Consider the following 23,212-nt stretch of genomic DNA (forward strand, 5'->3'; position numbering starts at 1 on the left):
TTTATAGTGTCTGGTCTTATATCTAGGTCTTTAATCCATTTGGAGTTCATTTTTGTGTATGGTGTTAGGGAGTGTTCTAATTTCATTCTTTTCCATGTGGCTGTCCATTTTTCCCAGCACCACTTATTGAACAAGCTGTCCTTTCTCCATTGTATGTTTTTGCCTCCTTTGTCATAGATGAGTTGGCTGTAGGTGTGTGGGTTTAATTCTGGGCTTTCTGTCCAGTTCCACTGATCTACATTTCTGTCTTTGTGCCACTGCCATACAGTTTTGATGATTGTTGCTTTGTCAGTCCGGGAGCCTGATTCTTCCAGCTCCATTTTTCTTTTTCAGGATGTCTTTGGCTATTCTGGGTCTTTTGTGCTTCCACACAAACTTTACAATATTTTGTTCGAGTTCTGTGAAAACTGTCCTTGGTACTTTGATAGGGATTGCATTGAATCTGTAGATTGGCTTAGGTAGTGTAGTCATTTTGATAATATTAACTCTTCCAGTCCACGAACGTGGTATTTCTTTCCATCTGTTTGTGTCACCTTTGATTTCTTTCATCAGTATCTTATAGTTTTCAGAGTACAGGTCTTTTGTCTCTCTAGGTAGGTTTGTTTACTCCTAGGTAATTTATTCTTTTGGATGTGATGGGAAACGGATTTGCTTCCCTACATTGTTAGTGTATAGAAATGCCATTGATTTCTTTGTATTAATTTTGTATCCTACAACTTTGCCAAATTTGTGGATAAGCTCTAAAAGTTTTCTGGTAGCGTCTTTAGGATTCTCTAGGTATAGTATCATGTCATCTGCAAACAGGGATAGTTTTACCTCTTCCTTTCCAGTTTGGATTCCTTTTATCTCTTTCACTTCTCTGATTGCCATGGCTAGGACTTCCAAAGCTATGTTGAAGAGTAGTGGTGAGAACGGACATCCTTGGCTTGTTCCTGATCTCAGCAGGAATTCTTTCAGCTTTTCACCATTGAGATTGATATTCACTGTGGGTTTGTCACACATGGCCTTTATCATGTTGAGGTAGGTTCCCTCTGTGCCCACCTTCTGAAGGGTTTTTATCAGAAATGGGTGTTGGATTTTGTCAAAGGCTTTTCCACGTCTATTGAGGGGATCATAATGATTTTTGTTCTTCAGTTTGTTAATGTGGTGTATCACACTGATAGATTTGCAGATATTGAAGAACCCTTGCATCCCTGGGATAAATCCCACTTGGTCATAATGTACAGTCCTTTTAATGTATTGTTGGATGCAGTTTGCTAGTATTTTGTTGAGGATTTTTGCGTTGGTGTTCATCAGTGAAATTGGCCTGTGGTTTTTTATTGTGTGTGTGGTATCTTTGTCTGGTTTTGGTATCAGGGTGATGGTGGCCTCATAGAATAAGTTTGGGAGTATCCCTTCCTCTGCAATTTTTTGAAATAGTTTCAGAAGAAGAGGTGTTAGCTTTTCTCTAAATGTTTGTTGGAATTTGCCTGTGAAGCCATCTGGTCCTGGACTTTTGTTGTTTTGCCTACGAAACCATCTGGTCCTGGACTTTTGTTGGTTGGAAGTTTTTTAATCACCGTTTCAATTTCAGTTCTTGTGATTGGTCCATCCTTCCTTTCTGTTTCATCTTGTTTTACTATTGGAAGATTGTACCTTTCTAAGAATTTGTCCATTTCCACTAGGTTTTCCATTTTATTGGCGTATATTTGCATATAGTATTCTCTTATGATCCTTTGTATTTCTGTGATGTCTGTTGTTACCTCTCCTTTTTCATTTCTATTTTACTGATTTTTTTTTTTCCTTGATAAATCTGGCTAGGGTTTTATTAATTTTGTTGATCTTTTAAAGAACCAGCTTATTGTTTCATTGATCTTTTCTGTAGTTTTCTTTGTTTCTGTTACATTGATTTCTACTGTGATTTTTATGATTTCTTTCTTTCTAGTAACTGTAGGTCTTATCTGTTTTTCTCTCTGGAGCTGCTTTAGATGTAAAGTTAGCTTCATTATTTGAGCTTTTTCTTGTTCCCTGAGGTGGGCCTTTATTGCTATAAACTTGCCTCTTAGAATGGCTTTTGCTGCATCCCACAGCTTTTGGAGTGTCATATCTTTGTTGTTATTTGCTTCTAGGTATTTTTTAATTTCCTCTTTGATTTCTTCAGTGATCCATTGGTTGTTTAGTAGCATGTTGTTTTGTCTCCACGTGTTTGTGTTTTTTGCAGTTTTTTTCTTGTTGATTTCCAGTCATATAGCATTTGTGGTCGGAAAAGATGCTTGATATGATTTCAATTTTCTTAAAGTTGCTGAGGTTGTATTTGTAGCCCAGGATATGATCAATCTTAGAGAATGTTCCATGTGCACTTGAGAAGAATATGTATTCTGTTGCTTTTGGATGGAATGTCCTATAAATGTTGATTAAGTCCATCTGGTTTAATGCTTCATTCAGGGCCTGTGTGTCCTTATTGATTTTCTGTCTGGTTGATCGGTCCATTGCTGTGAGTGGGGTGTTAAAGTCCCCCACTGTATTGTGTTATTGTCGATTTGTCCTTTTAAGGTTGTTAGCAGTTGCCTTATATATTGTGGTGAACCTATGTTGGGTGCGTAGATAATTTAAAATTGTTATATCTTCTTCTTGGATTGATCCTTTGGTCATTATGTAATATCCTTTCTTGTCCCTTAAAATATTCTTCATTTTAACGTCTAGTTTGTCTGATATGAGTATGGCTACTCAAGCTTTCTTTTGATACCCGTTTGCATGAAATAATTTCTTCCATCCTCTCACTTTCAATTTGTATGTGTCCCTAGAAGTGAAGTGGGTCTCTTGAAGTTAGCATATATATGGGTCTTGTTTTTGTATCCATTCAGCCAGTCTATGTCTTTTGGCTGGGGTGTTTAGTCCATTCACATTTAAGGTAATTATTGATATGCATGTTCTTATTGCCATTTTATTAATTGCTTTGGATTTGTTTTTCTTGCTCTTTTTTCTTTCCTTCTCTTGTTCTCTCCTCTTCTGGTTTGAGGACTGTCTTTAGTGCTGCATTTGAGTTGATTTTACTTTGTGTATCAGTTGTAGACTTTTTGTTTGCAGTTATTTTGAAGTTTTGATATGAGTCTATATGTATATGAGATTGTTTTAAGTTGTTCTCCTAATTCTCCTAATTCCAAGCTCATCTCCAATGTCTTGGTTTGTACCCACCTCTTCTCGTGATTTCTGATTTTGGTGGCATAATTGTGCATGGATGATTTCATATCTTTACTGTGTATATACCTTTACTGGTGAGCCTTGTCATTTGTGGAGTTTTTTTTTTTCGTGTTGCTGTCTTTTCTTTTCTGCCTACTGAAGTTCCTTTAGTATTTGTTGTAAGGCTGGTTTAGTGTTGCTGAATTCTCTCAGCTTTTGCTTATCTGTGAAGGTTTTGATTTCTCCTTCAAATCTGAATGAGAGCCTTGCTGGGTAGAGTAATCTTGGAGGTATTTTCCTTTCATCACGTGAAGTATATCATGCCACTCCCTTCTGGACTGCAGAGATTCTGCTGAAAAATCTGCCAATAACCTGGTCGGGGTCCCCTTGTTATGTTACTTGTTTTTTTTTCCCTAGCTGCTTTCAAATTTTTCTCTTTGTGTTTAATTTTGGTCAGTTTGATTAATATGTGTCTCGGTGTATTCCTCCTTGGGATTATTTTATATGATACTCCTTGTGCTTTCTGGATTTGAGTGAGTGATTCCTTCCCCATGTCAGGGAAGTTCTCGGCTATTATCTCTTGGAATATTTTTCTCTCACCTTCTCTCTCTCTTCTCCGTCTGGCACCCCTCTAATAGAGATATTAGTGTGTTTAATGTTGTCCCACAGTTCTCTGAGACTCTTCATTTGTTTTCAGTCTTTCTTCTCTTGTCTGTTCTGCACCCATAATTTCTACTAATCTGTCCTCCACCTCACTTATTCGTTCTTCTGCCTCCTGTATTCCGCTGTTAGCTGCTTCTAGTGAATTTCTTATTTCAGTTATGCATTTTGCATCTCCTCTGGTTTATGTTGATGTCTTGTATCTCTTTTCTCCGTGTGTCCTGTAAGTTATCCATCTTGGCCTCCAGTTTATTTCCAATGTCTTGCATCATCTTCCGCATCAACAATCTATAAAGTCTTTCTCCTGGAGGCTGAGAATCTCCTCATCACTGAGGTGATTTTCTGAGGTTGCCCTATCTCCCTCATCAAAGTTATTTTTCTCTGTCTTTTCATTTTTATAGGTTTTTGGTGTGGTGACTTTTTACAGATAATAGAGTTGTAGCTGCTCTAGCTTCTGGCGTCTGCCCTGGGGCCTCTCAGCAGCTGACTGACTGTTGGGGCCTGTCATTTTCCCAAAATGGCCCCCTCCAGAGAAAGGTGTGGCTGCTGAATATTCCCAAGAGCTTTGCTTTCAACGTCCTCCCCTCACAACAAGCCACGTTCACCCGTTTTCCCAGGAGATCCTCCAAGAACTGCAGTCACGTGTGACCCAGATTCCCTTGGAGACTTTGCTTTGCCCTGGACTCAGTGCACGTGAAAGTCTGTGTGCGCCTTTTAAGAATGGGGTCTCCGTTTCCCCCAGTCCTGTGGAGCTCTTGCACACAAGCCCTACTCGCCTTCAATGCCAGATTCTTCTTTCTCCCAGTGCCAGATCCCCACATGTGAGAGTTTAATGTGTGGCTCAGAACTCTCACTCCTGTAGGTGAGTGTCTGTGAACCAGTTAGTTTCCAGTCTGTGGAGCTTCCCACCTGGGAGGTATCAGGTTGTTTATATCATGAAATCACCCCTCCTACCTCTTGATGTGTCCTCTTTTTCTTCTGGAGTAGGATATCTTTTTTAAGGTTTCTGGTCCATTTGGTTGAAGATTGCTCAGCCTTTAGTTGTGAATTTTGTTGTTTTTAGGAGAGGAGTTGAGCTTCAGTCCTTCTATTCTGCCATCTTAATCCCATCTCCCATCTAAGTCCTGTTAGAAATTCCTCCTTTGTTGCAGAGACAAAATTATTCTGGGTGAGGTGGTTAAAAAAAAATGAAAAAAGAAGCACCCATATCTTCCCTTATTAACAATTTGATATTCATACTGCATATTGCTTTTTGTAAGTTGCAAAAATTAATTGTGATATTTTGATATTTTAACTTCACATTAAATAATGTCCTTGAACCCAGAATTTTAATCTATGACTGACATTTCTGATACAGCTTCATCTCTTTCCATATATCTCCATGCCTGCCCTCAGTAACTCAAAAACGGAGACAGTAATGACTTTTGTAGTTGTAGTTTTCTTGCAGTTTTTCAGTGATTATAGGCATACCTTGTTTTATGCTCCACAGATAGTGTGTTTTTAACATACTGAAGATATGTGGGAACATCACCATTTTTCCAACAGCATTTGTGTTCTTCATGTCTCTGTCACATTTTGGTCATTCTCACAATATTTCAGAGTTTTCCATTATTATGATAAATGGTCACTGATACTTGATGTTACTATTGCAAAAAAAGAATATTACAGTTCACCGAAGGCTGAGTGATGGTTAGCATGTTTTTGCAAGAGTGTCTTTTTTTAAGGTTTGCACTGGCGTATGGAAATAACCATATTCCATATGCCAGATTAGAGCTGCAGCTGCCAGCCATCACTACAGCCATAGCAACACCAGATCCAAGCCACATTTCTAATCTACACCACAGCTAACAGAAACACCATATCGTTAATTCATTGAGCAAACCTGTATCCTCATTGATACTAGGTTTTTAACCCGTTGAGCCACAATGGGAACTCTTAAGAGTGTCTCTTAATTTAAGTATGTTCTTTTTTTAGACGTAATCCTGTTGCATACTTGATAGATAATGGTATAGTAAAACATAAGTTTTATGTGCACTGGAAAACAAACAAAAAATGTATGAATTTTATTGCACTTTATTGTGGTATTCACTTTATTGCAGTGTTCTGGAACCAGAACCCCAGTATCTCCAGTGTCTTCCCATAATTACATATGTATGTATTTCTAAAAAGCACATTGCTTAGTTTTTTCCCTTTATAAATGTTATGCTGTGTCTACATCTGCCTTACCTTTTTCAGTCAATATCATGCTTTGAAAAATCATTTGTATGCTTATGTTTTAATTCATCTGGTTTTTAGTACTCTATATTTTATTATAAGATGATACTATAGTTTATCAGTTTTTCTGTTGGTTTGCTCCCACTATTTGGCTATTTTTAACAGTGTCTGAGCACTGTTTAATGTGTCTTTTGAAGCAAGAATTTCTAGGTTATGTATTTGGAAGTAGATTCAGTAGGGTCTGCCAAGTTACATCAAACCGAGAAAATTTAGCAATTCATGTCTTCATCCATTTTACCACTTTTTTCATGAGGTATTTCAAACTGTTGATTTCTAAACTATACAATTCATATTGTTTATAAACTATTAGTATAAGTCCCTAACTATTTGTAACACATAGTAAAAGCTTAAGTGTATGTGTATGTGTTTTATGTGTATGATACATGAGTACATGCAGTAAATCTGTATATAATATCCCCCTTCGTGATGGGATTATAGCCTCATTAATTTTATAAATTTAATAAAATAAATAGTGGTTTCTTCCTGCTACTGAATTCCATGCCTATTAGTTTCTTTCAGGACCTAGGTCACTTTTTTACTCAGTACCTATCTTTCTTTGTACTTAAGTTTTAGGTGTGTTCCTTATAATTAACATAGAACTTGATTTTTTAAAAAATGCAAGTGAAGGATTTTTATCTTCAACTAAAGTCATTTGGTTTTCACATATTCTAATTACTTAAGATTTGGAGCTGTTTTTACTAATTTGGCTCTTAATTTAACTTTTAGGTTTTCTTCATTTTTTTTAACTTTTTTTTCTCATTCCATTTTTAATAACCTCAGTGTGGCAGTTACAGCATGTGAATATATATGTATGTATAAACACACATACATAACACACTCATACCTGTGTATATCCTTTGGAGTTTTTTCTTTTACTGTTGTTACTGTTTTCTTTTTTGGCTGCACCCAGGGCATGTGGAACCAGGCCAAGGATCAAATCTGAGCTGTAGCTACAACCTGTGCCACAGGTGCAACAGTCCTGGATCCTTAACCCACTGCACCATAGCAGGAAGTCCATGTATATGTATATACTTTTTTGTAAATGTAACTTAGCATTTAAATTGGATATCCTTCCCATCAGTGTAGAATATTAACTGTTCTTTTCCACTCCCTTCTGACATGTGTAAAATTTCTGTCTTTGCTTTTATTGTTTAATATTTTCAGGTTTAATATAGATATATGTACCTGTGTACCTTTTTTTCATTTTTGTTTATCTTTCTTGAAACTCAGATCTTTTCATGTGGGCTGTATTTCTTTTTTCTGAAGTAAATTCTTTAGAAATTGCTTAAATAGAGGTATTATGTAGTTTCTTTACTCTTCATCAAAAATGTATTTTTTACACTTTTTTTTAAAGAAACGTTTTTCTGATATATACAAATCAAGCTTGAAAGTTATTTTGTGAATATGACATTCATTTATGAATAATTTGCTTTTCCTCTCTGGCTGCTGTTAGAGCTCTTTCTTGTGGCTTACTGCATTTTTCTTGATGTATGAGATGTGACTTTTCAGTTTAACATACTGGAGATTCATAGTACTGCTTAAATCTGAAAATTCAACTTCCATTCATTCTGGAAACTTTAGCTATCAACCATTTTAGTGAACCCTTTTCTCCAATCTTTCATAAAATCCTATAATCTGGACTTTTTTTTTTTTTTTTTTTTTTGGTCTTTTTAGGCTGCACCTGAGGCATATGGAGGCTCTCAGGCTAGGGCCTGAATCTGAGCTACATCTTCTGGTCTACAACACAGCCACAGCAGCATGGGTTCCAAGCCATGTCTGTGAACTGCACCACAGCTCACGGAATGCCACATCCTTAACCACTGAGTGAGGCCACAGATTGAACCTGTGTCCTCACGGGTACTAGTCAGATTCATTTCTACTGAGCCATGATGAATACTCCTAAACTGGAGCTTTTATTCTGACTTTATCTTCATAATTCTTAACCTGACGTATTTTTTTTTTAATTCTGTCAGCTGTCCTAAGATAATTACTATTAAAACCACTTCTTGAATTTCAGATTTCTAACATTATATGTTTTGTTTTTAGAGTTTCTGATTATTTTTCAGATTTTTCTAGTCAATATTAAGGAAATTTTTCTTAAGCCTTTTTAACCACTTTTTTATTGTATTGATTTTATAGTTATATCTACTGATTATACTGTCTATTATTATTAGGTCTGTTTCTGAACAAATTTACACTCTTCACTCCTACTCCCTTGTCTTTTTGGCTTTTGTTCATTTATTATGAATTTATGTTTTTTTGAATTATGTGTGTGGGGCTTTTTTCTAAAGCCTCGATTTAAATATATTCTACTTAAGAATAGTTGTAATGTTTCTGTAAAATGCTTAAGAACATTACAGTGCAAGACTGTGTAAATTTAAAAGTTAGACATTTTCAAGTCACTGATTTCTGGCCAGTAGTCTTGGTTGGACAAAAGCTCTTAAGACATTTATTTTGTTTCCTTCTCTTACAGACGTAGGTAGGGGAGGAATATTGCACATTTTTATCTTTACATACATTTTACCCTTTTCACTTTTACTGCCCAAAACCTAGACTTGGTGGGAAATGGCATATCTTAATGTTGAAGTCTCTAACTCAAATTTTATTTTATATCTTAAGTTTTGGCCATTAAAATTATAGGTGATAGAAGTCAAACACAGCTTCAGAACTTTTGTTTCATTGTTACAGGTTTTATTCTCTAAGAAGTTTTCTTATTTTCTTAGAAGGCATCTTGAGATACTTTATGATTTCTTTCAATGTCTGACTGTACTGTAGTAGAAAATCGAAGTTATGTATATTGAATTTTATAACCCGGAAGTTTTGTGGTATATTGTTGAAGAATACTGGTGATGAGTGTAATCATGTCAGTTTTCTGATATTTTCTAATTTCCTAATTTTCTGAGATAATGGCTCTTAAACAATAATAAAGTTGTGTATAAATCTGCTCTGTTCAGCATTGAATATAGTGCATTTATTTTTTAACATATTAAGGAATCTTTCTTCTTAACTATTTAAAAAATGTTTTAAGTAAGTGTGCATATGTAATTCAAATTGTCTTGATTATACTTAACCAATTTTATCCAATTTTTTGTTTTTCCTGTCTGGTAGCAAAATTTGATTTTTTGTTTATTTTGCCTGTCTGTAACAAACTTTGATTTCATATTCTATAGCACATAGGATATTTTTTAGTTCTTAGTTCTGCTGATATTTTCTTTTGTGGTCTTAAGTTATAATTAAATATGCATTTATTTGCTGTCAATTGAAAGAAGACTGCACAGCATAAGAATTGTGAATTTCAAGTTTTATTTAGGGACTTCCCAAGGATAATTCCTTAGTAGTTTCAAGGAAGCTGCTCTAAAGAGGTAGGGCGAGTCCAGTTCATATGAGATTTTTGGCTAGGAATATGGGTAATCAAGCATACATCTTGCTTAAGATTACTGCTAGACACAAAGATTAGACATCCTAAGGCAGTGATTTTAGCCAGGATACAGTAACCTGGAGTCAGTGAAATACTTCCTTAGATTTGCATCTTAAGTATCTAAGGGGCCTGCTTGTCCAAAGCATAGAGCATCCTATTAACACATGTATTTCCTCCCAAAGTGTACTGCCAGTCAGTGACAGTACAGCAACACTGTTTGCTCTTGTTTCCAAGTTAGAAATCAAATAATTGAACAGAGAAAAGTAAAGAAACCTAAACGAGATCATGGGTAAGATGTGGTTGTCTGAAATATTTGTCAGTATGGAGGGTTCCTTTATACCTCAGCCAGTTAGGGATCCAGTCTTCTCACTACTCTGTCTTGGGCCACTGTTGTAGTGTGAGTTTGATTCATCACCTGGAAACTTCCATATGCTGTGGGTGTGGCCAAAAAAAATAGGCCCTTGTCTCTCAACTTGTAAAATAAGATCAAGAGTTAAGAGATTTTTATAAAGCCCTGATTCTCAAAGATGTTATAATACGTATTAAGAATGCCTCGGGAGTTCCATTGTGGCTCAGTAGAAACAAATCCAACTATTATGTCAAGATGTGGGTTTGCTCCTTGGCCTTGCTCAGTGGGTTAAGGATCTGGCATTCCTGTCAGCTGTGCAATGGATCGCAGATGGCAGATGTAGCACAGATCCCACTTTGTGGCTGTGGCATAGGCTGGCAACCATAGTTACACTTTACTTGGCTTGGAAACTTCCATATCCTACAGGTGCAGCCATAAAAAGCATTTAAAAAAAAAAGGAATTTCCTATGTATTTACTAATCTGCGTGGTGTATGGAAAAGTAATATTAGGAAATTAAGAACTTAAGTTGTATTTTTTTGTTTCTTCTTTCCAACTGTTAAATAAATTTTAGTCTCAGGTGGAGAGAACAGGAATCCACTGAAAAAGTAATGTGGTTTTGTTTTGTTTTAACTTTGACAAAGAAAGCGGAGTACATAGTTTGTCTTCCCACAGAATTATAGTTCCAAACTAAGACCAAAACTGATTGAAGTCAGTTATGAAGATATGTAAGTTGCAGGGTGCATGGAAGATGTGAGAGATAGCAAGAATTTAGGAAGTTGTCCTAAACAGGACAGGAAATTTGAAGCAAAGTCTACAATGCTTGGTTTGATTTTGCTAACCTTGAGATATCTGATATGTAGTGTTTATTTAAGGAGGCAGTGTATGTAAATCAGACTGGTTTTCAAAGGAAGACTTCATCTAATCTTATAAATTTGTCATTGGTACATGTGTAGTATTAAAGCAGGAAATCTAAATAAGATCTCCAAGGAATGAGTATAGCTAGAACAATCAAGGTAGTGAGTAGATAAATTCCCACTGTGGCCCAGCAGAAATGAACCTGACTAGTATCCATGAGGATGCTGGTTCAATCCCTGGCCTTGCTTAGTGGATTAAGGATCTGGCATTGCCACGGGCTGTGGTATAGGTTGCAGACATGGCTCGGATCCTGTGATGTTGTGGCTGTGGTGTAGACAAGTAGCTGTGGCTCCAGTTCAGCCCCTAGCCTGGAGGAAAAAATTGATAATGAGTACAATTCTTCAAGACAAGAAAAAGATCTTACGAATGCAAGATTAGGGGTTCCCATCATGTCTCAGCAGTAATGCAGCAAACCCAATCAATATCCATGAGGATACAGTTTCAATCCCTGGCCTTACTCATTGTGTTAAGGACCCAGTGTTGCTATGAGCTGTGGTGTAGGTTGCAGATGTAGTTTGGATCCTGTATTGCCGTAGCTGTGGCATAGGCTGGCAGCTGCAGCTCAGATTTGACCCCTAACCCATATACCATGGGTGTGGCCCTGAAATGACAGGAAAACAATGAGTAGTAGGTGGTACTGGTGGGTCAGATGAGAATAGATATTCATGTGTTGATTCAAATTGATACACCACACTTACCTGTTAGTAAATTGAAAGACATTTCTGTTTTGACATAGAGCTTTGATAAACCTTCATTTTATGGGTCTTTGTATCAGACATTTGTTTGGATAAATAAATAACAGGTTAGAGTCACTTTAGGGATTTTTTTTTTTTGACTTTATAAGAAACTGCCAAACCATTTGCCAGAGAGGCTATACCTTACATATTTATTTTAATAATTTCATTGTGGTTTTATGTGCTTTTTTCAGATTACTGATTGATGAAGTTCAGATTACTGCTGAACGAAGTACTACATGCTTGTATTTTTTTCTTTAATATTCTTTAGATTCCTTGCCCTTTTTTAAAAATTTGGGTTGCTACTCTTTAAAGTAGAGAATTCTTTATATATTCTAAGTAATGTTTGTGATTTGCAAACATTGTCTTCCATTCTGTGCCTAGAACTAATCTGTCTGTTCTCTTCTTTTATGGATCTTGGTTTTGATGCCATTTCTAAAAACTCTTGTAGGAGTTCTCATTGTGGCTCAGCAGGTTACAAACCCAGTTAATATATATGAAGATGCTGGTTTGATCCCTGGCTTTGTTAACCCTGAGCTGCAATATATGTAGAAGCTATTGCTTGGGTCTTGTGTTACTGTGACTGTGGCGTACGCTTGCAGCTGTAATTGACTCAGCCTCCTACCTGGGAGCCTCCATATTTTGTGGGTGTGGCGCTAAACAATCTATATATAAAAATTAAAAAATAATAACTCAGTGTAAACCTAGATCTCAGAGTTTTCTGTTGTTTTTCAGTTTTAAAGTTACCTGCTTACAACTAGTTATTTCATTACTTGTGACTTAATGTTTCTGTGATGTATGGGGTTGATGTTGAGTTCCTCTTTATGTGAACTATTAACTTTGTTTTAATTTTAGTGAAATTTAATGTTTAATGCTATTTCCCATAGGTCTCTCAAATATTTTTTTGCTATTAAAAGTATTTATCTCTTATATGTAATACACCTTAATATGAAAAATGCTTTGTAAACATGGAGACATATTAGGGAACAATGTCCTGGCCTTTATTTTTTACAGTGGTAAACATACTTAACATAAAATTTACCATTTTAACTGTTTTAAGTGTACAGCTCTGTGGCATTGAGTACAATGACATTGTTCTACAACTACCACCATCACCTGTCTCCATAATTTTTATCCTGCCACATTGAAAGCATATTCAGCAAACATTTAATACTTATCCACTTCCCCTCCACCTTTAACCCCTGACAACTACAATTGTACCTTTACTGTCTCTGAATTTGACTGGCTTTTGATCCTTATACATATTTGTTCTCTATTGCAGGTGTATTTTACCTAGTGTAGTGTTTTCATAGTTTATAAACTGTTTATGTATTGTAGCATGTGTCATAATTTCTTGTATTTGATTGTCTGTTCACTGCTTGATGGACATTTGCTTCTGTTTTTCTGGCTGTATTGAAGAGTGCTGCTGTAAATACAGCCTATAAATATCTATATGCTTCACTTTGCGGGGGGAGGGGAGAATAGTATAGTCGGAACTGGGATTTCTGAAACATAATCTTTTGAGGAGCAGCCATACCATTTTTTCACAGTGGTTGTGTCATTTGACATTTCCACCAGAAATCAGTCCAGTGCCTTTCTCATTATTAAGTTTATGCCTTCTTATTTTTGTTTGTAATCTTCAAAGGAAGAGCTTTCAATCTTTCGCTACTGATTGTGAAATTAGCTATAGGTTTTACCTTATATATTTTATTTGAGGTATTTCCCTTCTGTTGCTGGTTCAGTGGATGTGTTTATCATGAAAGTGTTGAATTTTCTCATGTGAACAATCCTGTATGCTTTTGGCTGAACAACCGTTTCTGATTTTCTTAAATACGTATTTAGGAATGGAATTACTGTATCATGTGTTAGTCTGTATTTAAATTGTTAAGCAATCACCAAAACTTATATCACCACTAATAAGTGAGGGTTCTAATTTCTACATGTTTAAGTAAGCGTATTATTTACTGTTTCTGTGGTTGTGGTCAAGGCACAGTATTGTCTCATTGTGAATTTGATTTGTATTATTCTTTTTTTTTGTCTTTTCTTGGGCTGCTTCCGTGGCACATGGAGGTTCCCAGGCTAGGGGTCTAATTGCAGCCATAGCCACCAGCCTGCGCCAGAGGCACAACAACACAGGATCCGAGCCCGGTCTGCGACGTACACCACAGCTCACGGCAACACTGGATCATTAACCCACTGAGCAAGGCCAGGGATCAAACCCTCAACCTCATGGTTCCTAGTCAGATTCGTTAACCACTGCGCCATGACAGAAACTCCTGGTTTGTATTATTCTAATAAGTACTGAGAAACATATTCTTATGTGTGTGTTGACTGCTTATGTAACTTCTTTGTAGAAATAGCTATTTAGATGCTTTACTATTTTAAATGAATTTTTTGTCTTTTATTTTTTAAATAATATTGATATAAATGATATTAAATTTACTGTAATAATCATTTTTAATTGTATACTTGAGTGGCATTAAGTATATTAACAGTCATCCATTTTTTATCATCTCAAATGTAATCTTTGTGTATTGAATAACTTCTCGGAGTTCCCATCACCATGGTGCAGTGGAAACGAATTCAACTAGGAACCATGAGGTTGTGGGTTCAATCCCTGTCCTTGCTTCAGTGGGTCAAGGATCTGGTGTCGGCACGAGCTGTGGTGTATAGGTCGAAGATGCAGCTCAGATCCTGTGTTGCTATGGCGGTGGTGTATGTCAGCAGCTGTAGCTCTGATTAGACCCCTAGCCTTGGAACCTCCATATGCCGTGCGTATGGCCCTAAAAATGAAAAATTAAAAAAAAAAAAAAATGAAAGAAAATGAAAAAAAAACAAAAAACAAAACAGCACTTCTCATTCCCCTCTCCCTTCACTCCCTAGTAACCACTGTTGTTTTCTGCCTTTGGATTTGACCACTCTATATATGTTATGTAAATGGAGTCATATTTTGTGTCTTGCCTATTTCATTTTGCTTATTAATTCATTTAGCATAGTATCTTTAAGGTTCATCAATATTGCAACATGTATCAGAATTTCATTCTGTTCTAAAGCTGAATAATATTCCTTTACATATATATAACATGTTTTGTTTGTTCACAAGTTTTTGGACATTTGGATTTTTTGCAACTTTTTGCTATTGTGATAATGCTTTTGTGAACATTGTTATACTCTTTGTTTTTGAGTTCTTGCTTTTAGTTATTTTGGTTATAGTCTTAAACTAGAATTGCTGGAGTCCATAGTGTTTTAACTTTTTGAGAAGCCAGCATATGTTTTTTATAGCAGCTGTACCATTTCATATTCTAGCCAGCAACCAGGTTTCCAGTTTCTCCATTTATAACTCAACATATATTTTCTTTTTGTCTTTTGCGTTTTGGTTTGTTTTTTGTTTTGATAATAGTAATCCTAATGTGTGAAATTAGACTACTGTCTTGTGTTTGGATTTGCATTTGCCTAGATGATTCAGGGTTTAAAAATCTGTTAAAGTACTTAACTGCCATTTTTGCTGAAATGCATTAAGAGCCTTGTGATTTTAGCTCTTTAAAATTTTAGCCCTGTGTGTATATGTCATTGACTCATTTGGAGTTGAATTTTGTACATGGTCCAGCCTTGTACAATTATTTTGCTTGTGGATTTCCATATTTTCTATTTATTGAAAAGTCCTTCTCTGTTAAGTGCTCGTGACGGTTGTTGAAATTATTTGACTGTATTTGCAATAATTTATTTCTGGCCTGCCTTACTGTTCTTTTTGTCTGTAGTTTGTCATGCTGATTTCTTTAGCTTCCTGAAGTGTGATCCCTTCAGCTTTGTACTGTTTCAAGATTGTTTTGGCTCTTTGTTGTTTTTGAGATTCCGTGTGAAATTTAGAATGAGTTTTTCTATATCAGAAAAATTTAAGGATGGAATTTTTTAAAACATTTCTACAGTGTTCCTTGAATTTTAATAAGGATTGCATTGAATCTGTAGAACACTTTGTTAGTATTGACATTTCAAGTCTTACAGTTCATGAACACACATGTTCTTCTCTTTGTCTTTAATGTCTTTAAGCAACATTTTGTAGTTTTTAGTGTTTTTTGGATTGTTAATTGTATTACAAAAATGCAGCTGATTTTTGTAGGCTGGTTTGTAACATGCAACTTTAAAAAGTTTGTTTGTTCTGACAGGGTTTGGATAGATTTTAAAGGTTGTCCACATATAGGATACTGTTGTCTGAAAACAGGTGATTTATTTTACCTTCTGTTTTCAAATTTAAGGGCTTTTTTTCCCCCTTGTCCTGTTGTTCTGTGTAGAACTTCTAATTATGTATTGAACAGAAATAGTGACGGAGGTCTTGTTTGCCTGTTTCTGATCTTTGGGGCAAAGTTTTCAATATTTCAATAATGAGTAGTTATATATCTTTCATATTGTACTCTTTATCATTTTCCATTTCTTGTTTTTATCAGGAAGAGTCATTGAATTTTGGGAAATGTGCTGTTTTGGAATAACCTAAGATAATTGTATTTTTCCCTCTCCATCTTATGAAATGTTTGCATAACAAATGAAAGGTTTACATTCATTAATTTTTGTATGTTGGACCATTTGTACATGAAGTGTTATCCTTCTACTCTGTTGCTGAATTATGTTAGCCAATACTTTTTTGACATTACTGTTTTTTTTAATAGGAGTTCTTATTTATTTGAAGTATGAGACCTTTACCAAATAGATGATTTACAAGAATTTTTATTTATTAATTATATTATAGATGATTTACAATGTCATGCCAGTTTCTTCTGTACAGCACAGTGACCCAGTCATACCCATATATACATTCCTTTTCTTATATTATCTTCCATCATAGTCTGTCCCAAGAGACTGAATAGAGTTGCCTGTGCTATATAGGACTTCACGGCTTATCCATTCTGAATGTCATAGTTTGTATCTACTAACCCAAACTTCGTGTCCTTCCTACTCCCCCCCCCCCTTTTGCTTGGCAATCACAGGTCTATTCTCCATGTCTAAGTCTGTTTCTGTTGTGTGGATATATTCATTTGTGCTGCATTTTAGTTTCCACAATTAAGTGACATCATATACTATTTGTCTTTTTCTTTCTGACGTACTTCTCTTAGTATGGGAAACTCTAGTTTCATCCATGTTGCTGCAAATGGCATTAATTCATTCTTTTTGATGACTGAGTAGTATTCCATTTTATTTATGTATCACCTCTTAATCCCTTCATCTGTTGATGGACACTTAGGTTGTTTGTATGTCTTCACTATTGTGAATAGTACTGCTATGAATTATATGGGTGCATGTATCTTGTTGAATTATGGTTTTGCGTGGTTATATGCCTAGGAGTGGGATTGTAGAATTACAAGGATCTTTATATCACCTTACAGGAATTTTGATAGTGTTCTTTTCACAGCAGTCTTCATTTTTTAAAAATATGTTTTTTTTTTCTTTTGTCCTCTGTCCTCCTGATGTCAGTTAACCAAATTCAAAGCTGTGCAGTTTACCTCTGTATTTTCTTACTTTTAGACCTTTGATCCATTTTGTTTTACTTTTCATTTACATTCTTTTGAAGGTAGATATCCAGTAATCATAGCACCATTTGTTGAAGAGACTGTTCTTTCTCCACTAAATGGTTTTGGCATCCTTGTCAAAATTAATTGATCATAGAAATGTGTGTTTATTTGTGACCTATCATTTCTATTCCATTGGTATAAATACTAACCCTGTTTTGGTTACTGTGGCCTTGTGGTATATTTAGAAATTTGAAACTATGAGTCCTACAACTTTGTTCTTTTTGAAAAGTGGCTATTTGGGATAACTTGAAATTTTATATTACAGTAAAATATTAAGATTGGCTTCAAGTTACTTTCATGACTCAGAGGGTTACAGATCCATCATAGTATATTTGATGAAGTGGATTCAGTCCCTGACCTCACTTTGTGGGTTAAGGATCCAGCATCGCCATGAGCTATGGTGTAGGTTGCAGATGTGGCTCAGATCCAGTGTTGCTGTGTCTGTGGTGTAGGCCTCAGCTACAGCTCTTATTCAGCCCCTAGTTTGGGAACTTCTGTATGCTGCAGATGCAGCAGGTCATTGATTTTTCATTTGACCCATTCCTCATTCCTGGGATAATTTCACTGGATCATGATGTATAAAATCATTTTACCAGAAGACTAGATTTGGTTTGTTAGTATTTTGATTGCCTCTGTATATTTATAACGTATCTGTAGTTTTCTTATGCTGTCTTTCTCTGACTTTGATCTCATAAAATAAAAACTTAAGAGGGTTCAGTCCTTTTTGGTTTTTCAGTGAATTCGAGTCAGATTGGTGTAATTCGTATATAAGTATTTGATAGAATTCATTGGTGAATACATCTGACTCTGAGTATTTCTGTACTGAAAAGTTTTAGATTACTAATTAAATCTTTTATATGGTAATCAATCTACAAATATTTTATTTCTTGAGTCAGTTTGTGGAGGTTATAACCTTTTTTTTAGTAGTTTGGTCATTTCATTAACCTTTTTCTGTGAGGTTTGTAGTAATGTACCCATTTGTGTTTCTTATTTTAGTCATTTGAGCTTCTGTCTTTTTCTTAGGCTAGAGAAACTTTTTCAGTTGTGTTATTCATTTGTCTCAAAGTGTCTTTTTTCCTTTGCGATTTCAGCTTTGACTAATGGTTTTTGAAGTGTATAGTTTAATTTTCACATATTTGTGAATTTTTTAGGTTTTCATTTGTTGTTTATCTTTAGGGTCAAAAATTTTTCTTTTTTTATTTTTTCAGTTTTTTTTTTTTTTTATTTTTAGGGTCATACCCATGGCATATGGAAATTCCCAGACCAGGGGTTGAACTGGAGCTGCAGCTCCCGGCCTACACCACAGCTCATGGCAACGCAGGATCCCCAACCCGCTATGCTAGGCCAGGGATCTAGCCTACATCCTCGTGGATACTAGTTAGATTTGTTTCCACTGTACCACATCAGTAACTTCTATTTTTAGTTTTCTTTTTCTTTCTTTCTCCTTTTTTTCTTTCTTTCTTTCCTTCCTTCCTCCCTTCCTCTCTCTCTCTTTCCTTTATCTCCTTTATTTCCTTCCTTTCTTCTTCTTCTTTTTTTTTTTTTTTTTTGGTTTTTTAGGGCTGCACCCAAGGCATATGGACGTTTCCAGGCTAGGGGTCAAATCAGAACTACAGCTACCAGCCTATGCTACAGCCACAGTAACATAGGATCTGAGCCACATCTGTGACCTACACCACAGCTCACTGAGGCAGTGCCAGATTCTTAACCCACTGAGTGAGGCCAGAAAGCGAATCCACAACCTCATGGTTCCTAGTCGTATTCTTTTCCAGTGCACCATTATGGGAATTCCTTTGGTTTTATTTTTTTGTTGTAGGAAAAGACCTTATGATTTCAGTTTTTTTATACTTCATTCAGGTGTATTTTATACCTTCACATGTTTTATCCTGGGGAGTGTTCTGTTTTTATAGTTCTGTATTTTATACCTTTACATGTTTTATCCTGGGGAGTGTTCTGTTTTATAGTTCTGAGAAGTATGAATTCTGCTATTGTTGGATAGATGGAATTGTCTATATCTACTCTGGTGTATCTGGTTTGTACTGTTGTTCAAGTTTCCTACTTTCCTATTGATAACTGCTCTGATTTTTTCTATCCATTGTTGACATAGCAGTATTTAAATCTTTGATCATTATTGTAGAATTGTCTATCTGCTTAATTCTGTAAATTTGCTTCTTTTATATTGGCATTAGGTTTTATACGTGTATATATAGTTACTTTACCTTTTTGATGGGTTGACCATTCTTAATCAATATGTAATATCTTTTTGTCTTGGATAATTTTGGAAGTGTGTCTTGTCTGATGCTTTAATTACCCCATCTCTACTTTATTTAGTATTTGCACAAAGTAAGTTTTTCAGTTTTTTTTCTTTTAGCTTGTTCATGTTTGGGGTTTTAATTTGAGTCTCTTCAAGTCCTACTTTATAATAGATCATGTCTTGTTTTATTCTGACAATCTCTTCCTTTTAATCAGAGTTTAATCCATTTACATTTAAGATATTTACTGATAATGAAGAACTTCATTCTATTTTTTTCTGTCATATCATTTTTCTTCTCAGTTCCCATATTACTCTTTTTTTTTTTTTTTTTTTTTTGGCTTTTTAAGGCCATACCTTCAGCACATGGAGGTTCCCAGGCTAGGGGTCGTATCAGAGCTATAGCCACCAGCCTACATCACAGCCACAGCAACTTAGGGTCTAAGTTGCATCTACAACCTACACCAGAGCTCACAGCAACACTGGATCCTTAACCCACTCAGCAAGGCCAGTGATCAAACCATTGTCCTCATGAATACTAGTCATGTTCATTAACCATTGAGCCATGACAGGAACTCCCATTTTTTCTTAATTTTTTAATTGGTTATTTTTTCCTTTATTACTTGCTCATCTTTTGTTTGATTCCTTAATTGACTTTTCTCAGTATGTTATTTTCTTTTTTTGTGTATTAGTTTTTTCATAGACAACTAATATGTTACACTATTTTGAATTAATACCACCTTAGTTTCAATTATATCCAAAAAATGTTATAAAAGTCTTCTGTATCCTTTTGTTATTGTAGTAAATTACATCTTTATAAATTGTGTACCCAGTAACAGAGTTATAATTATACATTTGTGGTTATGTTATAAGGGGAAAAAAAATCTCAAAATAAAAAAAATAATAGTATCAGCTTTCATGTTTACGTGTAATTATCTTTACCATATTTTCTTATATACCTTTGAATTGCGGTCTGGTGATTTTTGAACTGCCTAAATAATTCTATTTACTGTTTCTTTTAGTGCAGTTTCCTCAGTTTTGGTTTAGAGTGTCAATTTGTCCTTCATTTTTGAAGGATGATTTTATCAGTTACAGAATTTTTGATTTATCTTTTTTTCTTTCCTGGTTTTAATGGTACCCTTAGTTTCTAAGGAGAAATAGGATGTTAATCATACTGAAGATACCTTGTAGGAGAGATGCCGCTTCTGTCTTACAGCTTATAAGAGTCTCTTTTAGCTTCCAAAAATTTGTCTGTGATATGTCTCAGTGTGGATTTTTTTATGTCCATAATTAGATTGCATTAGGCCTGTTAGATGTGTAGATTTTGACACCTTTTAGGAAGTTTTCAGCCATTTTTTCTTGAAATAGTCTATGTATCCCTTTATTTTCTCTCTCTTTAGATGTCCTATTCTATGTATGTTGATTGTGTCCCACAGCTGCGTTAGGCTCTGTTTGTTTTCCTCTGTTATTAAAAATTTTTGCTCCTCATTGTGAATAACTTCAATCGAACTGCCTTCACGTTTCCTGAATGTAGTTCTGCCTTTTGGAATCTTTTGAACTCCTCTAGTGAATTTTTTGCTTTTATTTATGATACTTTGCAGCACCAGCGTTTGTACTTGAGACAATTTTATTTTCTTTCTCTCTTTTGAGCCTGTTTGAGGATACTTAATTCTGGTTTCCTTTAGTTCTTTTTCTACGGTTTTCTTAAGCTTTTTAAGCATATTTAAGATACTGAGAGGTATTTTTTAATAAGTCCACTGTCTCTGCTGTCTGACAATTTCTTTGTTCTCTTTTTTTAAATATTTCTTTCTCATTGAATTGGTCAGGTTTCCTGGGTTTTATTGTTTTTGCATGCCTCCTAATTTTTTGCAACAACTGCGCATTTTGAGTATTTTAATGTGGCAACTCTGGATATCGGATTCTCCTTCCCTTTGTGTTTATTGTCGCTGGTTCTTGGGGTTATTTTTCTTTTAAGTGACTTTCTAAACAGTTTTGCAAAAGACTTAAGTTTTTTGTCAAATCTCTGAATACTCTTTCATTCTTTGCAGATTGACTCAGAGTATGATGTGTCAATACTTAGATATGTTGTTTACAGCATTGCCTCGAACTCTTACTTTCAACTTGAGCAAAACTCGAATATCCAGTTAGAGTAAAGGGAGTTTTCAAAACTTTAATGCCTCAAACATCTTACTTTCAGTTTTGCTTTGTAGATGTATTATGGTATCTATTGTTTGACCCAACTGTTATTTGCTGTTCTTTTCCTCTATTATTAGAGGTTTGTTTAGTTCATTTGCTTTTTAGTATTTTTCAGAAATTTCCTTCATAGCTAATTCTTAATTCTGAGATAGTTCTGAGTTAGGCAAAATAAAGATACACCTTTGGCATTAGTTCTTCAGTATATTCTGAAACAGGTCAAAAGAAACACATTTGTTCTAGACTAGGTCTCTTTTGTTCTTCCTAGTACCAGGAATACTCATGGTACCAGCAATATGGCTGCTGTTTTCAAGATTACCACTGAGCTACAGGGTTGGGGGTGGGTAAGGATAAGTTAAAATATAAAGCAAACTTTCTGCTGTGTTTACTGTTTTTTGTTGTTTTTTTTTTTTCTCATAATTGTGTTGTCTTTTGGTTGCAGTAAACTTGTGCAGACAAAATTATTCAGAATTCTGATAAAATGAATCTGGTAATTTTTGCCAGTTTTCTTAGTGTTCCTTTGAAGAGATGGGCCCTTAATTTCCTCATCTGAGATTTCACTCGTCTTTGGTGCTCCCAAAAATGTATTAATAATTTAAGTCTGAAAAAGTAAATAGGATGAGATGAATAATCTAATAGTTTGAAAGTAAGAGGTAGCGTAACATATCGTGTAGAAAATACACAGTGTAGTACTAAGGTCTGGGTAAGATTTAGAGTATAACCTATTTTTGTTGGTTTTTTTGTTATCTGTGTGTTTGTTTCTTTTGTACAAATAATACAAAGGTATATAAAATGAAAATATGATTGTGATATTTTGAAGATACAAATTTAAGATGTAAATAATTATTAAAGATGTAAATCATTAAAGATATAAATAATTTATAGACATCGTTGTGTGTAGATTTTCATTAAGGGCTTAATGCCGGAAGTATAAGTGGGGTAAGTGATATCAAAGAACATTTATGGGCGTTCCCATCATGGCTCAGGGGTTAACCATGAGGTTTCAGGTTCGATTCCTGGCCTTGCTCAGTGGGTTAAGGATCCGGCGTTGCCGTGAGCTGTAGTGTAGGTCCTAGACACGGCTTGGATCCTGCATTGCTGTGGCTGTGGCATTGGCTGGTGGCTACAGCTCCTTTTGGACCCCTAGCCTGGGAACTTCCATATGCTGCAGGAGCAGCCCAAGAAATGGCAAAAACACAAAAAAAAATTTAAAAAAGAACATTTATGAAAAGAGTTTGTTACTTTCAGAGGCAGATATATCTTAATATTCATTGTAAATGGTTAGTATTTTGACTTAGAATTCTTTCTGTCCCTGGGAGAAAAGATATTTTTGCATTTTGAAATCACAGTGGGTTTCTTGAGGGACTGTGATTACTGTTTTTACTCCCACATTAGAGCAAGCAATATGGCCTGTGAACACAGTTTACTTCTGTAAGCCTAGCTTACTTTGCCTTTCTTAACGTAACTGCTCCCTTACTCACTCTAGCAAATCTCTGACCTGACAGGAGTATGCAACTAGTGGTTGGAACCTGAATGTGCTGCCACTGTTGGATCAGTCTGTTTTCTGCCACATAAATGCAGACATATCAGGCATGAAGGTTCCCTGGCTATATGTGGGCATGGTGTTCTCCACATTTTGTTGGCATATTGAGGATCACTGGAGTTACTCGATTAATTACCTGCACTGGTGAGTGGGG

The 23,212-nt window shown here is 35.3% G+C and overlaps 1 protein-coding gene across 1 annotated transcript in view; it reads left to right on the top strand.

Moving 5' to 3' along the window:
* LOC110257883 (lysine-specific demethylase 5D-like) overlaps nt 1–23,212 on the top strand; it is a 49,571-nt gene that overhangs the window by 13,585 nt on the left and 12,774 nt on the right. The window contains 1 exon segment of the mRNA XM_021080883.1: nt 23,021–23,202. Coding sequence (XP_020936542.1) covers nt 23,021–23,202 — 182 coding nt within the window.

The sequence above is a fragment of the Sus scrofa genome, chromosome Y (genome assembly GCF_000003025.6).
Source record: "Sus scrofa isolate TJ Tabasco breed Duroc chromosome Y, Sscrofa11.1, whole genome shotgun sequence".
In the NCBI taxonomy this organism is placed as follows: Eukaryota; Metazoa; Chordata; class Mammalia; order Artiodactyla; family Suidae; genus Sus; species Sus scrofa.